Genomic DNA, 18,331 nt, shown 5'->3' on the forward strand with positions numbered 1-18,331 from the left:
AGGAAGGTAATTGATTAAACAGTTGAAGATGGTTGGGCCTAGAATACCATCCTAAGGAACTCCTGCAGCGATGTCTTGCAACTGAAATGATTCACCTCCAACAACCACAAACATCTTCCTTTATACTAGGTATGACTCCAACCAGCGGCGATTCCCCCCACCACCCGATTCCCATTTACTTCAGTTTTGCGAGAGCTCCTTGATGCCATGCTTCGACAAAACGCTGTCTTGATGTCTGGAATTCAGTTCAGGGTGCTGAGACAGTTAAAATGAAAAATGATTTAAAAAAGACAAAATTAAAAAAATTACGTTTTAGTTTCAGATAGTCAAATATACACTGAAAAATACAGTTCACAACAGCTTCTGTGGTGGGATTTAAGCAAAACGTTGTGGTTTACACTATTCATTTGAATAACTAAGAGTTGGCTAGGCCAAATAAAGTCACGTTAGCTTCCACAATAACATTTATAAAAAGTGTAAGTTCACCAGAACTTAATTGGATATTCACTAGTCGCTCGAATTGCTTTTGCCAAGAGGTATCAACTGATGAAAGGTCATTGGGTCATTCTTCTCTGAGATGCTGCCTGACTTGAAATATGTTTTTAGTTCAGATATCCAGTATTTTGCTTTTAAAACGGTTGGTTAGGATATGTCCAGGTCCTCATGAAATCACACTGGGAATCTGTAGCATATTATAAATCAATGAAAATTGTGGTGTCATCGTTATTGAAGATTAATAGGGAGTCAAAGCTGATTATCTCTTTGCAAATTCAATTTTAATCACTGGACTTAGTCAGCATCATGAAGAATGGTCTACTGCTTCTTGATCAGCCCAGCAGTTGTTGGAAACAAGCAACCCAATTTGGGGAACCGCAATACTGGGCAGCCCAGGCAGAAGAAACTAGTTCCAGAGGCTGGAGCCGATCTCCAGTTCAGGCATGGGACGCGGAGCAGCAGCCCAGGTTAGTTTGAAGAGGCTGGAGAAACCCACAAAAATATTTGTGGACTCCTCTTCAGCACAATGTGCCCTGAACTGTCCTAGAATTGTAAACGGATCCTATGCACATTTGCATTTTAAATAGGTCTGTTGTCTGACTTGGATAGCTGCCCCACTAAATAACAGGGGAATATTGTGGCGCCCACAGCAATGGCTGATAAATAAATAACAAACTGCTGTTTCAGAAGCAACAGAAGAGGATTCAAAATCTAACCAAATGGGTCAACAAAATATGTACTTTGTAGCAGTTTTGAACTACTGCATCACTGTAAAAGGGTGAATGACACACTCTACACTAAAAATACATAAAGATGTGCAAGGTCGGTAGATTGCCCATGGTTAAGTTGCCCCTTGGTGTCCAACTGTTTGGTGGGGGGATGGGGTGGGGGCGGGGACCTGGGAAAGGTGCTCTTTCAGAGGGTCGACGCAGACTTGATGGGTCTCCTTCTGCACTGTAGGTATTTTATGATAAGTAACGGTATTTTCTTTTTCATTTTATTCACCTGCAGAGTGGGAATTAGTGCAGTGATTTACAGCCAAAAATAAAGTGACAAATAAAAGGGGAATGGGGCTACAGTTTTAGATTTAGGTTGGTAACCAGAATAAGCTGTCAACTTGAATTCAAAGGACCGAGAGCCTCAATATTTTCCTGCGAACGGTGACACGGTAGCACAGTGGTTAGCACTGTTGCTTCACAGCACGAAGGTCCCAGGTTCGATTCCTGGCTTGGGTCACTGTCTGTGCGGAGTCTGCACATTCTCCCCGTGTCTGCGTGGGTTTCCTCCGGGTGATCCGGTTTCCTCCCACAAGTCTTGCCTGTTAGGTGAATTGGACATTCTGAATTCTCCCTCAGTGTACCCGAACAGGCACTAGAGTGTGGCGACTAGGGGATTTTTATAGTAAGCCTGCTTGTGACAATAATAAAGATTGTTATATTATACATGCCCAAGCAGTTCCTAAAAAAATCAACAAAAAGTTCTCAATAACATCCACTTAACTAGAAACGGTATTTTATCACAAATTTTGATAAACCAAAATCGGAATATATAAGTTCATTGTGTTCCTTTGTGCCACCAATGCAATTGCTGATAAGATATTACCTTGCCCTTTTGCTTCAAAAACGCAAATGGAAAAAGAAAGCAGAACCAAGCACAATGTGTAACTGAATCTAGTCATCAGATCACAGCTTGACGTTACATTCTTATAGTATAAACACACAGCATTTAGTGCGTCATTAAAGGCAGGTGATACCTGCATGTTCCAAGGTACTAGCACATTCATTTTTTTGCAAGTTTGTGTTCTTACAGCTGCCTATTTGCTTATTGATCAATTATCAAGCCAAACTAATATTTGCATTTGCAAATCAACCATGTTTAAAAAGGTAATTTATCAAGTCATCCTTTCACAAGTGTAATACAAACTAAAACATTTTCTATTTTAAAAATGACTGCATAAAATGTTTTACAAAACACTGAAAAACCAATTCCTGCAAATCTTAGCAAGCTTAATTTTATTTACAATCTATAACGAATGGAAAAAACTTTTTAGTTTCAAGTGTTCTCAATGTAAAATGTAATTGGAAGGCAACACTATCTTGCTAGCTTGTAAGTGTGGGGATTTAAGCGAATAAATCGTAATTGTTTGCCGCCTTAAAATCTGACACAAATTGCTGGTAATTGAAGGGTAGACATTATATTTTTCAGGCCGAACGAAAGTATAAAACAAGGAAACCTCATGGGACAAGCCAAGTAGTAAATTAGGGCAGTTAGTAACTGGTTGAGACTGGTTCAAGGCTGAGATAGTCAAATTTTCAATCAGTAGGGGAATTAAGGGTTATGGGGATAAGGCAGGAAAGTGGAGTTGAGCATTATATCAGTTCAGTCCATGACCTCATTGAAAAGAGGAGGAGACATGATGGGCCAATTGGCCTACTTCTATTGCATGGTCAATCTTCAAGAAAATATTTATTTTCGGTCAACAAGATTTCAGCATCATCAAAACACTGCACCAGATAATGAAATAAAATGAACCGAGTGTCCTGGTTTGCACAAACAAATTGAAAGGATTCATATGCATAACAGCCAAATTGCTAAACGTTAGGCCAATGAAGCTGTATTCCCACTCATTGGAGATGGTCTGACAGTAAGAAAAATAATTTTTATTATAATTACCAAGTGCATAGTTCCAATTCTGTTATCTACAACCCGGTTTAATTCATCTCCGAGAAAATGCAAGTCAATGGGGCATTCAGTTTAATTTGACAATGGTCCTGTTTAGCACTTATGGACATGTTACTACATTAAAGGTGCTATATAATTGCAAGCATTTGTTATTATATCATCTCCCCCATGTCCTGTAGTTGCAATTTATTTGGAAATAGTGCTGTTGATTGATTTTCCATTTCAGTACGACATATCTATGAAAGACCACACTTTATTAGCCTCCTTTTAAGGTTGAACAGTCCAAAATTTTTTTTAAATCTTCATATTACACTACTCTGGCATTTGTACTATTCTCTATTCTGCATCCAGATCTTGTTGATTACCTTACCATTGTGACAACTTAACATCGTACTCAGATATGGCCTGGCCTGACCAAAGCAAGTATCCTCAGTTTTATACTCTTAACAATATAGCAAGATAGCTCAGCATTGTTTGTTTTGCTAATTGCTGCTCCTCAATCACGGTTCCATGACTACTAATGCCCTATGTATACCACTTCCTGGGGCATTATAAACAAGACCTTGAGCTGAGACCTGCATCAGTAAATATCTGCTTCTGCGAGCAGGTGTGTATGCTTAAATTTAAAAAAAGAGTAAGCTGATTACTTTTATGCTATTTTCAGGCTATTCTGCTGGATGGCCCCCTGGAATGAAGAACACCCATAGAAACCTGGTGTTGGAACTTGTGTGGCTGCCCATTAGATTGCAGATGTGTAAAGGAATTATGAGCAACTAACTTGGACCACACTAAGAACATATCCTTAGGCTTCAGTACAGGGCCACTGTCGGCTGGGAGAGGAGGTTAGTGGAGTTAGTTTAACATTAACAGGACCAAAAAGAAATAAATGCTGGCTGAAAATCATATCACTTATAGGCCCTTTAAGGCTTCCAACAGTGCATATATTTCACATCCTAATTCCCCAGTAGTAAATCTCTCATCCCATTGAAGGATCAGTGAATCTGAACAATTAGCTGGGTAAATAGGGGTAGATGCACTGGTTATAACATTCTGAAGTTCCCTAGATAGTGAACAATCCCTGTAGATTGAAAATTAATAAAAGCAATACTGCTGTTGATGAAAGGAGTGAGTCAGAAAACTGAGCTTCGGGCCAGCTGTGCTGGAATTTATTAAGGAAGTATTTTGAAAATCATAGTATGATAGACAGACTCGATGTATTTTTAAAAAGAGATGTGTTTGGCAAATTTATAACTTTGTTGAGGATATGTCAAGTAGAGCAAACTGGGTGTGATTTAAAAAGGCGTCACACGAAAGGTCAATAGGCAAGGGTTCACAACACTGGGTGTAATATATTAGCATGGATGGAGGACTTGTTAAAGGACAGGAAGGAGCTAGTGTTACAAATACGTAATTTTGCGATATCTAAGTTTTCAGAATATAACTTAAGTTTGTGAATTGAAACTTTTAAATACATGAAAACTTCAGGGTTGACAGCTGGTAAACTAAGCCTTACGTAATCGCAATTCAAAGTTATAGTTGAAGTGGACAAACACTACAATGGGTGACCCCTTTCTGAGTCTTGGTGGAGGCTAGATGTCTACAGTTGTCTCCATAAAATACTTAAATTATTCATACAAGTCCCAGAATCAAAGGGGTATTTTGAAACTAAACTTAGTTTAGATCCCTATCCAGGACATCCCAAGGGTGCCACATTGCTGTGGGGATAAACTGAAGGGAGTTTTTTTTGAGCTTATATCTATGAATACTCAGTCAGCCAGCTTGGGAGCAACTTTGAGACAGGCAACTGAAGACTGGGTCAAGAGCAGCAAAGCAGCTGTGGACAATGAGCAGAGGGCTATAAGAACTCACGGGTATTCCCAAGTTGGAGTCACTAAGTAAGAACAGAGTGAGGCCCAGGTTGGAGCTATTGAAGGAGAGAATTGGAGTTGCCCAGCCTGATGCTTGTGGAAGGCCCATAAGAATCGTATACCACAGAGAATTGCATGAACACTGAAGAGAGTCAAAGTGAATTCCGTAAAGCTGTGGCACACCTTGGTTTAGCTCCAACAGAAGTGAAAGAACCCTCAAGGTCGATAGGGGAGTTCTTGGGTGAAAACAAATGTAGAACAGGAAGTGATCCACTGAGATTTTCAGGCTGAAGGAGCAAGTGTGTAATATAGTTCAGAGTACTTGTTTTAACTCTTGTGCAATAAAGGTGTTTGTTTAAAACATGAAATCTTGTGGCTTCATTTTTTCCCCTTGATAACCAGGAGTTTGGATTTTTTTTTTAAGTTACTGGTCTCCACCGAGATAGTAACAGTAGAGACAAATGGCCATTTTCAAGCTGGCAGGCTGTAACTCATTGGGTGCAAAGGATCAGTGCTGGGGTTTCAACTATTTTTAATCTGCATTCAGGGATGAAGAAAACAAGGGTAATAGATCCAAATTTGCTCATGATTTAAAACTAGGTGAGTATGTTAGCTGTGAGGAAGCACAAGGAGGCTGCAAAGAAATATAGACCAGTTAATTGAGGGCAGTGGGCAGTGATGTGGTTCGCTTGAAAGATTCCTGCATACCAAAGGAACTACTCTAAAGCTAGCCAAAGGTGGGAACCCGCAACATGGGATTTTCAAAACGTAAGCATAAAGACAATCTGAAAGCCTACCTCACAGCCTTATTTAAAATTGGTTATGCAAATAGAGAATTGATCTTTCATGAGATGACATCAACCTAAACTGTAGACCTTTGTTTCTCAACACTTAACTGTCAAATTGACAGAATCCATTCCAAGATGTTCTTAGCATATAAAGCAACTCCATCTCCTTTCTCACCTGGTACATCTGCCCTGATCGCTCAACACTCTTGTCTGCATTATTGGAAGTTAACCATGTTTCTTAATATAAGTTCCAACTGTCATAACAGTCTCAAGTTCAGCTATTTTAAGAATACTTCTAAAATTCATGATGAATGAGTTGGAATGGTTTTTAAACATAAACTTTAGATAATCTTGGGATAATCATCAGAATTATTTTTTTCAACTATTGCATAGGGAATTCCACTTAACTTGACAAAGAGAAAACACTCTTCACCTGAAAAAAAATCTATCCAAGCAATGCCGTGGAAATTTTAGAAGGATGTATTTGAGGCAGTTTAAACTGAACATATAATCAGTTTTTGAAACCCATAGATATAGGTGTGAACTCAAATATATATTACAACCTTTAAACTACTTTCAAACATATAAAAGATTTTGCATTCAGCTTATGCTACTTTTCTTTGATTCTGCTCTATTGAGCAAGAAGTGAACAAGTAGACTCAGGACCTCATCATTGAACCCTCTCACATGGTCTCCTTCAATATCCTCATAGAGGCGCATACTTTCTGTCCCCCAGCAAATGTTCTTTCGGTGGTTTTGTTGGTCTGCCCCAGAAGACAGAGCCAGAGTGTTCAACTGATAACAAAAGAAAGAGAAATAAATTCCATCTGTAATTACAGCTTGGGAGACAAATGGTCGGGTTACATCTGCCTCGCTCCAGAAACCTGAAAAATAAAAGAATGAGATTATCAGTTTGAGAAGACATGCATTCAGGGTTCAAAATACACAGTAGGCAATTATGCCCTCAAAGCCCCCAAAAAATCCAAGTTAGAGAAAACAACCAGAAAATTTTCCCTGTACATGGAAGTGAGCACGATAGCACAGTGGTTAGCACTGTTGCTTCACAGCGCCAGGGTCCCTGGTTCGATTTCTGGCTTGGGTCACTGTCTGCATGGAGTCTGCACGTTCTCCCCGTGTCTGCTTGGGTTTCCTCCGGGTGCTCCACTTTCCTCCCACAAGTCACAAAAGACGTGCTGTTAGGTAATTTGGACATTCTGAATTCTCCCTCTATGTAACCGAACAGGAGCCGGAATGTGGCGACTAGGGACTTTTCACAGTAACTTCATTCCAGTATTAATGTAAGCCTATTTGTGACAATAAAGATTATTATTATAAGTGACAAAATCTGAGAGCAAGGACTGCTCCCCCTCCTCCATCTACAGGGAGTAAAAGAGATAACGGCGTGGGGGGTGTAGCAACAGTGGGAGGGGTGGAAGGGAGCCACGGGGAAGGCAGCCGCAGGGCAGGGTGGAAGAGGTGCATTATTGCTGTGTGGCATGTCATGGGGCGGGATTCTCCGCAGCCCCACGCCAAAATCACGCTGCCGATCGGGGAGGCCTACATCTTGCAGCTGCCTCCGTGGTCCGAGTCCGCCATGGCTCTCAGCGCGGCCGCTGGAGGCCACCGCCTCGAAACCAGAAGTGCGGAGGCCTGTATCCGTAGCTAAAGCGGCGTGAATCACCGTGGGTCCCTGCTAGCCCACTGCAGGGCATTGAAATGGCTCAAACTTTCTTCAGGAATCTTCGGAGTGAAACTCCAGCGTTTTTATACGGGCAGGGGGACATAGCCCCATTTTGGGAGAATTCAGCCCGTGTTTTTTCATGGTTGTGGGCCAGCATTTGTTGCCCATCACTAATTGCCCTTGAGTCGATTCACTTGCCACACCATTTCAGAGAGGGCAGTTTAAAGTCATCCACATTACTGCAGGTCTGGAATCATATGTTGGTCAAACCAGACAAGGACAGCAGATTTCTTTCCTCAAGGACATTAGTGAACCAAGTGGGTTTCAAGACACTCAACAATGGTTTCATGGTCAACATTACTGAGACTAGTTTTTTTTTAATTCCAGAAAAAAATGAATTTAAATTTCATCAGCTGCTATGGTAAGATTTGAACCCTTGTCGCTAGATTTGAACTGGACTGCTGGATTACTAATCCAGTGACAATATCACTATGCCACTGTCTCCCCATGAACAATTCTTCACATTTGAAAAGCACTCTAGTGATAAAATTTTAGTCCGTAAAATTATTCAGTTATCATATTTGTCAGTGAAAGAGCTGAATGATGTTAAGCTTCATCAGTTCAATAAATAGTCAGCAAAGACTTGTAGTAACTAGTTTGCCTACTTGAATGAGATACATGAGATTCATAAGGAAAGGAAAATAAGTAAAGCAGGGTTCAGAAGAAAACAAATAAGAACATATTATTAAAAACAAGACATTTTAAGCTTTAATGAATTAGTACAGCCTAACCTTGATACATTGCTTGCGCTCCAGTCCAAGCAAACAAACTTGCAATGCCATTGGCACGCAAACGCACTTCAATCTGGTCAGTCAGATTGTCTTTTATTAGTTTTTCTCGTCTCAATTTATCAGAAGCAAAGTGAAACTGGGTATGCCCATAGCAAGAAGAATCAGCAATCTTGGAACCTGTAAAGAGAAGGCATACAAGTACAGTCTTCGACTAAGTCATACTAAAATGCAACACAATACAGTAATTCAGTTGTTTTCTACTTCCCACCCCGTCAAAATCAAGTTGAGGTACGACATTTACTTGAATAAAATATTCAATTATGTAAATCTCAAGGAGAAAAAAATAAAATGTAGGCATGCATATACAAATCCATTTTCCACCTTACCGATGAAAATATTGTTGTCATACTGCCGTTGAAATAATGGAAGCCGACTTGGTTCAATTTGAATAACAGGAACATCTTCAGGGATCGAATGCTCTAAGGGCACAAGCTAGGAAGAGAAACAAGCTGAATTTTTAAAATGCCTCTTTTTCAAGTCAACAGCTGACTTTTTATGGTCAATTAAAAATTCAGTATAAACCAGTTACAAAGTTCTCGGAAGCAATTATCTTGGGATACAATCTGCCAATCCAGAGGCTGAGGTTATAGCATTGAAGCAAACAACCATTTCAGTGTTTAATAATGATAAAAGTTCACATTTTAGCAGTGAATAATTATGCAGCTTTAAAGGTTAGTTAATTAGCTAAAGAGTGTAACAATATAATCACTAACCATAAAAAGCATACAGATGAGCCAGCTTTTCACCCAGAATCAGAAGCGAGAAATTGAACGTAACCATGCTGAATATTATTTTAAAAGAACTTCTAGGTTACTCGCGTGGTCTGAGTAACAGCTCCAAACAAAAATCTAAATATTTGATATCAAACTAATTACAAAATCTCATGCAGATGCTTTCAAGCAACAAACATGGCTTCCCCTTCCTTTAACTTGTGAATTAACTCCTCTAATCTCATGCAAATTGATTAACTTTGGCCAAAGTAGGGAAAAATCAAAATTTAGTCAAGAGCAGAATAGCAAGTCCCAACTCTTTGAAAGGAAAGCCACCTTGCAAACAAACAGAAAGAACAAGTCCCCTGCAGAAAATAAAATGATGAATTCTTAAGTCAGTAGCATACAAAAGACCAATTGGCTGGTGTTACTTGATCAACTTCAACATCTACAAGAAAAAGTGATCTTTAACTGAACATGCTAAAAGCCTGATGTGCTGCTGTAAAGAGAATTATGCAACACATGAAGTGTGAAATAGATTACTTCCTACAGGAGCAAAATAACTCAGGAATAGCTGAGTAATTGGGATTGGCTCAGGGGTAACACTTTCATAAGAATCAGAAGATTCTAAGTTCAAGGCCCACCTCCAGCAATTTGCACACATAATCATGGCAAGCAAGTGTGCTGCACTGTCAAAGAAGCCATCCTTCAAATGAGATGTTAGCTGATGCCTCGTCTGCCATCTTGGTTAATGAAAAAAAGTCCTTGGCACTGCCTCAAAGAGCAGGGGAAATCTAGAATTCTGGCCAATATTTAATGATCTCTAACTGTACAAACAGAGATTATCTGGTCATTATCACATTACTGCCTGTGTCCAAATTAACTGTAATTCCTTTAAGATAATAGTGACTGCACTTCAAAAGTACTTAATTGGGTGTAAACCGCTTGAGGATGCCTGGGGTCATGAAAGGTGCTTCATAAATGCAAGCTTGAAATGAAAATCGGTTACTGTCACAAGTAGGCTTCAAATGAAGTTACTGTGAAAAGGCCCTAGTTCGCCACATTCCGGCGCCTGTTCGGGGAGGCTGGTACGGGAATTGAACCGTGCTGCTGGCCTGCCTTGGTCTGCTTTAAAAGGCAGCTCTTTAGCCCTGTGTTAAACCAAGCTTGCTTTCTTTCCCTGGCAAAGTGTGTTCCTGAAAAGCACACTAAAGACAACAAGCTCTCTTCAAAACAGCAGGCGTCAAAGTAAATGATTTTCGATCTATGTGAATTAGTACAATTGTACTATATATATATATATATATATATATATATATATATATACACACATATATGACTCTCCTCCTAATGTAACAGATTTTCAGCAGAACTTGAAGCAGTTGCTCCTTTCCAGCTCAAAAGAGAGATTTTGTGGCTGCCTCCATTTCTCTGAGGGAGCTATGAATTCACACCAGCGTTTTGTTTAAGAGTGTTGAAGGACATCGAATAAAACATTTAGGAACTTTAATTAAACTTAACAGTTTGTAATACAATCTGAATTTTTCTGTGAGGGACATTTATACTGGTGAACAGAACTCATTGTGCAACACCAAATAGCAGCATCAACCACCCATGGGATCAGGTCTGGTGCAGAGTGAAGCTTTCTCTACTTTGCCTCAATAACGCGTCTGCCCCAGCCTCAGAAGAGTACACCCTAATGCACCAACAACATTTTACACAATCGTATTTGGCCGTCAGAATGAAATTGCTGAAAATTGTGCCGGAATTAGATTAAAAGCAAACATGTTGCTCACAAAGAAACAAATTGCAGACTATTGCCCAACTCGCTGCACTACCCAGTACTGTCACTTCAAATAAAATTGGATCTTATGTCTGAATTGTTGTTATATTGTATTTTCTATAACATTTGAATTTATTTGCATTCTACTTTTTAACAAATTTTAAAAATGGAATTTTGTCCATCAGTATGCTTTATTTGAAAAATGTCAAACAATTTTAAAAAAAATTTGTTGAAATTATAAGTATTGAGATTATTTAGAGAATAGTGATGCAGTGTGTTACGTTTTCTTTCAGAAGATGAATAAATGAGTGCAGTTCAGCACAACTCATCATTAAAAGTTAAAATTTTCTAGGATAAAATTAACCCAGATATCTTACTGCTAAACTCAGTAACTATCATTCCCACAAACCAAATTAAAAGAAAATAAAGTGGTCTTAAAGGATTTAATTAAATTTAAAAACATAGTATCGTGACAGAAGAGAGAACTTTACCCTAAACTTAGGGCTGGTTTACTTGACTGATCGGTTGATGCCAACATTAACCGACTAAAGTGCAGGAAGCTTCTGGATACAAACACAGAAAATGCCTTTAAACCCATTAGCCGTCTGAATTACCTCAGGGAGCTGTTCAGGAACCCGAATTTGGCAGTAAGGTTTGTCATCAATCTGGAAACGAATCGGGTCTACATGCCCTTTCCGATGCCCTCGAGGAACAGTTCGTTCACCCCGCAACCAGTAAAAGTTAACTTCTGGTTCATAATCTGAAACAAAAATAAAAATATTCTTTAACGCAGCAACTCATAAATGTTCAATTCCTTAGCTATAATTAGTCACTCGTGTTAATGTTAAAGCTGTTCCAGAAGAACTAAACATTGGCATCTGCCGAACAATGTGGAAAATTGCTCAGGTATATCTAGTACACGAAAAGAAAATCTAATCCAGTCAATTTCTGCCCCATTAGTCTACTCTCAATCATCAGTAAAGTGATGTAACAGGTCATCAACAGTGCTATCAAGCAGCACTTGTTTCGCAATACCCTGCTCACTGATGCTCAGTTTGGATCCCGCCAGGGCCACTCCGCTCCTGACCCTATTACGCCTTGGTTCAAACATGGACAAAAGAGCTGAATGCCAGAGGTGAGGTGAGAGTGACTGTCCTTCACACCAAGGCATCATTTGACGTTGTGTGGCATCAAGGAGCCCAGCAAAACATGGAGTCAATGGGAATCAAACCATGGACTCAATGGGAATCAGGAGGAAAATTCTCCACTGGTTGGAGTCATGCCTAGCACAAAGAAAGATGGTTGTGGTGGTTGGAGGTTAATCATCTCAGTCCCGGGACATCAATGCAGGAGTTCCTCAGGGTAGTGTCCTAGGCCCAATCATCTTCAACTGGTTCATCAATAACCTTCCATCCATCATAAGGTTAGATTTCGGGATGTTTGCTGATGATTGCACAATGTTCAGCACCATTCTCGACTTCTCAGATACTGAAGCAGTCCGTGTCCAAATGTACCTGGACAATATCCAAGTTTGGGCTGACAAGTGGCAAGTTATATTCGCACCACACAAATGCTAGGCAATGACCATCTCCAACAAGAGAGATCTAACCATTGCCCCATGACATTCAATGGCATTTTCATCACTGAATCCCACCCACTCTCAACATTCTGGAGGATTCCATTGACCAGAAACTGAACTGGATTAGCCATATAAACACTGTAGCTGCAAGAGCAGGCCAGAGACTCGGAATTCAGGTGATGTCCCGGAGGACTGGAGAATAGTCAATGTTGCTCCTTTGTTTAAGAAGGGAAGCAAGGATAATCCATGGAACTACAGGCCGGTGAGCCTTATGTCAGTGGTAGGGAAATTACTGGAGAGAATTTTTCGAGACAGGACCTACTCCCATTTGGAAGCAAGTGGACGTATTAGCGAGAGGCAGCACAATTTTGTGAAGGGGAGGTTGTGTCTCACTAACAAGAGTTTTTCGAGGAGGTCACAAAGATGATTGATGCAGGTAGGGCAGTGGATGGTGTCTATATGGACTTCAGTAAGGCCTTTGACAAGGTCCCTCATGGCAGATTGGTGCAAAAGGTGAAGTCACACGGGATCAGAGGTGAGCTGGCAAGATGGATACAGAATTGGCTAGGTCATAGAAGGCAGAGAGTAGCAATGGAAGGATGCTTTTCTAATTGGAGGGCTGTGACCAGTGGTGTTCCACAGGGATCAGTGCTGGGACCTTTGCTGTTCGTAGTATATGTAAATGATTTGGAGGAAAATGTAACTGGTCTGATTAGTAAGATTGCGGACAACACAAAGTTTGGTGGAATTGCAGATCACGATGAGGACTGTCAGAGGATACAGCAGGATTTAGATTGTTTGGAGACTTGGGCAGAGAGATGGCATATGGAGTTTAATCCGGGCAAATGTGAGGTAATGCATTTTGGAAGGTCTAATACAGGTAGGGAACATAGTGAATGGTAGTACCCTCAAGAGTATTGACAGTCAAAGAGATTTAGGTGTACAGGTCCACAGATCACTGAAAGGGGCAACACAGGTGGAGAAGGTAGTCAAGAAGGAATACGGCATGCTTGCCTTCATTGGCCGGGGCATTGAGTATAAAAATTGGCAAGTCATGTTGCAGCTGTATAGAACCTTAGTTGGGCCACACTTGGAGTATAGTGTTCAATTCTGGTCGCCACACCAGAAGGATGTGGAGGCTTTAGAGGGGTGCAAAAGAGATTGACCAGGATGTTGCCTGGAATGGGGGGCATTAGCTATGATGAGAGGTTGAATAAACTCGGTTTGTTCTCACTGGAACGAGGGAGGTTGAGGGGCGACCTGATAGAGGTCTACAAAATTCTGAGGGGCATAGACAGAGTGGATAGTCAGAGACTTTTTTCCAGGGTAGAGGGGTCAATTACTAGGGGGCATCGGTTTAAGATGCGAGGGGCAAGGTTTAGAGGAGATGTACGAGGCAGGTTTTTTTTAAAAATTAAAACACAGAGGGTAGTGGGTGCCTGGAACTCGCTACCGGAGGTGGTGGTGGAAGCAAAGATAATAATGACATTTAAGGGGCATCTTGACAAATACATGAATAGGATGGGAATAGAGGGATACGGACCCCGGAAGTGTAGATTTTAGTTTAGACGGGCAGCATAGTCTGCGCAGGCTTGGAGGGCCCTAGGGCCTGTTCCGTACTTTTCTTTGTTCTTTGTCACCTCCTGACTCCCCTGTCCACCCATTTACAAGCTACAAGTAAGGAGTATGATAGAATACTCTCCACTTACCTGGAAGAGTACAGCTCCCAAGAACATTCAAGAAGATCAACACGATGCAGCAATCTTGTTTGGTACCCTATCCACACAAACATTCACTCCCTCCACAACTGACACAGTGGCAGGCGTGTGCAGCATCTACAAGATTCACTGTAGGAACTCACCAAAGCTCCTCAGACAGCACCTTCCAAACCCACAACCGCAACCATCTAGAAGGATAAAAGCAGCAGAAACATGGAAACACCACTACCTGGAAGTTCCCCTCAAAGCCACTCACATCCTAACTTGGAAATATATCACCGCCCCTTTACCGTCACTGCTTCAGAATCCTGGATCTCCCTCCGTAACAGCACAGTGGGTGTACCTACGTCATATGGACTACAACCTCAAGAAGGTTGTATTCAATAAATGTGTCCTAGCCAGCAACACCCAGCCTTTAACTTGTTCTTGAAGCCAAAGTACTTGCAAAGGTCATCCAGTTCAGTTTCTGATCAATGCTGATAGTGGGGGAATTCAGCAATGGTGATGCAATTGAATGTTAAGAAAGGGCGTACTAAGATTTCCGAGCATTAAATGTTTTATTTCAGATTTTAACATTAACTGTATCTTACATTTATTTTAAGAGGCTGTGATAGTAGCCTACAAGTGTGGGAGTGAATAGTTGTGCATCAGCAGTGGGACTGAAGAGCAGAGTTAGGCACAATGACCTCACAGGCATTAAAATGCACCGTCTACTGATACCGGTGCAGAGTTGCGTCGACAATGATGACAAAGCAACTATGGACAATGTCCATTTTAGGGTAAGTGGCTGGGAATGATCAGGTAGAGGTCATTATTGGCAACCTCAATGTTACTGGACCTGGTCATGTGAAAGCATGCCAACTGGAATATCTCCAACAAACAAGGTCAGATGTTTTAATGATGTGGAGATGCCGGCGTTGGACTGGGGTAAGCACAGTACGAAGTCTTACAACACCAGGTTAAAGTCCAACAGGTTTGTTTCGATGTCACTAGCTTTCGGAGCGCTGCTCCTTCCTCAGGTGAATTAAGAGGTATGTTCCAGAAACATATATAGGCCGCTTACCTGGAGATCAGAGGCTGAATGCCCTTGACTGCTGAAGTGTTCCCCGACTGGAAGGGAACAGTCAGCCTCTGATCTCTGGGTAAGCATTCTCCAAGTCGGCCTTCAGGACGCGCGACAACACAGAATCGCCGAGCAGAAACTTATAGCCAAGTTCCGCACACATGAGTGCGGCCTCAACCGGGACCTGGGATTCATGTTACATTACATTCATCCCCCACCATCTGGCCTGCGAAATCCTACCAACTGTCCTGGCTTGACACAATTCACACCTCTTTAACCTGGGGTTACCCCATCTCTGGATCTGTAAAGATTTAATCACCTGCTAATGCTCGCATTCCAAGCATTGTCTGGCATCTTTGAATTTGTCTATATATATGTTTCTGGAACATAACTCTTCATTCACCTGAGGAAGGAGCAGTGCTCCGAAAGCTAGTGACATCAAAACAAACCTGTTGAACTTTAACCTGGTGTTGTAAGACTTTGTACATAGAACATAGAACGATACAGCGCAGTACAGGCCCTTCGGCCCACGATGTTGCACCGACATGGGAAGTCAAAAAACAAAAGCCATCTAACCTACACTATGCCATTATCATCCATATGCTTATCCAATAAACTTTTAAATGCCCTCAATGTTGGCGAGTTCACTACTGTTGCAGATAGGGCATTCCACGGCCTCACCACTCTTTGCGTAAAGAACCTACCTCTGACCTCTGTCCTATATCTATTACCCCTCAGTTTAAGTACTAAGATGTTTTAATGACAGTTGTTGAACCTCCCAGGCCAATTATTTGTTTTAAAATCACAAAATACTTAAAATGCTCAACTGATCTGACAGCATCCGTCTAACATTTCAGGTAAATGATCCGTCATTGAACAACATGTTCTGTTTTATCACTGATAGCCAACATCTGGGCTTTTGCATCAGAACAAAAGGAAAGATCTGACAGAGCAGAAGGTAGCACCAAATAAGCGAACCACAGAATCATTCCCAACACGTCAGAAAAAATGGGAGCTCTGATCGTGACCGTAAATTCTTAAAAACTTGTCATTGCCGGTGGCAGTGGTAATAACTGCTGCCTCACAGCGCCAGGTTCCCGGGTTCAATTCTGGTCTCGGATGACTGTGTGAAGTTTGCACTTTCTCCCCGTGTCTGCGTGGGTTTCCTCCGGGTGCTCCGGTTTCCTCCCACAAGTCCAAGACGTGCAGGGTAGGTGGGGTTACGGGGATAGGGTGGGGCTCGCACAGTGTCTGTGTAGACTCATTGGGCTGAATGGTCTCCTCCACAACAGAGACTCTCGGGATTGGGAGATGGGATCAGCTGCCCCGGCCATTTTTACACCTTTCAATTCACCGAAAGGGAATATCAGGCGGTCGAGCAATACCGCCCGAGGTCCTCTTTCCAGCCCGGGTGAAGTGAGGAAAGCCTCCGGGCCAGAGGGCGATGCTAGGGATGATTCCTTACCCAAGGAGGAGGCTCCAAGCAGCGGGTTTTCCTCCACCAGGGCGCTGATGAGCCGCGGCACCAGGTTCCCGAGGAGCGGCAGCACCGTCTGTTCCCTCTCCCGGTACAGGAACGGCCGCCGCCGCTTCACGTAGAAATTCTCCTGCAAAAGGGCCTCGCAGAGCAGCGAGCGGAGCTGGCCGAGCTCCAGGGCAGCCCCGGGAGCAGCGCTGGCCAGCCGGCCGGGCAGCCCGGGCACGAAGGCCGTCTTGGTGAAGCTCTGGTACCAGCGGTCCGCCTCGATCGACAACGTCTGCGGATAAACCACGTACTTGGGCCGCTGGATCCGGGTCAGGAGCCGGATCTTCTCGGCCCCCCCGGGGGCGCCATGAACCTGCTGGAAAAACTCTTCCACCCTCCGCCCTTGGGCCGATTTGCTCTTGGCGCTCCTGGACGGCAGAACGGGCGGGTACCGGGGGGTCGGGGTGGGGGTCGCTGCCTGCTCGGTGCCCAGCCCCGCTCCGAGCCTCCGAGAACCGGCATTCAAATCCACCGCGCGCATCAACGGCCACCGACTGCGCGCCGCCATCTTTGACACCGGGGGCGGGGGGTGGCACCACGTCATTCACATGGAGACAGACCTATCCAATTAGAAGACAGAAGGAGGAGCAGCAATGCCCCCAGGTATTGCTCTGGAATATTGATCACAGTAAGAAGTCTTAGAACACCAGGTTAAAGTCCTTACAACCTGGTGTTGTAAGACTTCTTACTGTGCTCACCCCAGTCCAACGCCGGCATCTCCACATCATGGAATATTGATGTTATCACTGCACTGCAGGGATCCCATGGCCAGTAACCCAGATACCCAGGGTTTTGTCTGGCCAGCTGGGTTTGAATCACACCCTGGAAGATGGTGAAATTTGAATTTGCTTAAAATATCTGGCATTAAAAGTCTAATGATGACCATGGAACCATTACCGATTGCAGTGAAAACTTATCTGGTTCACTAATGCCCTTTAGTGAAGGAGATCTGCCATCCTGGTCTGGCCAAAATGTGTCTCCAGAAGCATAGCAATGTGGTTGACTCTTAAATATCCCTTTGTTCAAGGTCAATTAGGGTTGGGCAACAAATGCGGACCTTGCTGGCGACACACATCCCATGAAAGAGAAAAAAATAAGGCTTCCGTTCTTTGTAGCAGACTCAACATTTTTGTTGAAGGGCGTTGGTTATTTTTGTGTATTGCTAAGAGATTTTTAAATAAATAACTTTTGTTATTATAGTATGTTTTGAATAAAAATCTTTTTAAGATCTAGGAATTGTTGGCAAAGCTACAATACTGCCCATTTCCAATTGCTCTCAGGTGATGGTGGGTAAACCTTTTTATTGAATCACTGCTGTGAAGATGTGTTCTTTGTAATGGGTTGACTGACAGGTTTGCTATAGGCAAAGAGTTAACCAAAGTAGAACTTCAATTCCATCAATTGAACAGTTACTACAATTATACAGGACATTGGTAAGGCCACATAGAGTCCCAGTGTGTAGTTTTGTCTGCTTACCTACAGAAGGTCACACTTGCTTGGTGTGTTGGGTGTTCTGGATCCGTGAAATAGATACAGGCCACCAACACTTAAAATAGTACAACACTATTTTATTAAGTTAGAAACTGTT

At 42.2% G+C, this 18,331-nt stretch overlaps 1 protein-coding gene across 1 annotated transcript; it reads right to left on the reverse strand.

The window, feature by feature from the left end:
- Positions 1-296: 296 nt before the first annotated feature.
- On the reverse strand, positions 297-17,269 carry mrps30 (mitochondrial ribosomal protein S30). Its single transcript, XM_072497081.1, has 5 exons — positions 16,684-17,269; positions 11,473-11,618; positions 8,692-8,797; positions 8,306-8,482; positions 297-6,717 (listed from the first exon to the last, which is right to left on the reverse strand). The coding sequence occupies exons 1-5, from the start codon at positions 17,249-17,251 to the stop codon at positions 6,434-6,436; spliced, it is 1,281 nt and encodes a 426-aa protein (XP_072353182.1). The 5' UTR covers positions 17,252-17,269; the 3' UTR covers positions 297-6,433.
- Positions 17,270-18,331: the final 1,062 nt, after the last annotated feature.

Source organism: Scyliorhinus torazame, chromosome 3 (genome assembly GCF_047496885.1).
Source record: "Scyliorhinus torazame isolate Kashiwa2021f chromosome 3, sScyTor2.1, whole genome shotgun sequence".
Lineage (NCBI taxonomy): Eukaryota > Metazoa > Chordata > Chondrichthyes > Carcharhiniformes > Scyliorhinidae > Scyliorhinus > Scyliorhinus torazame.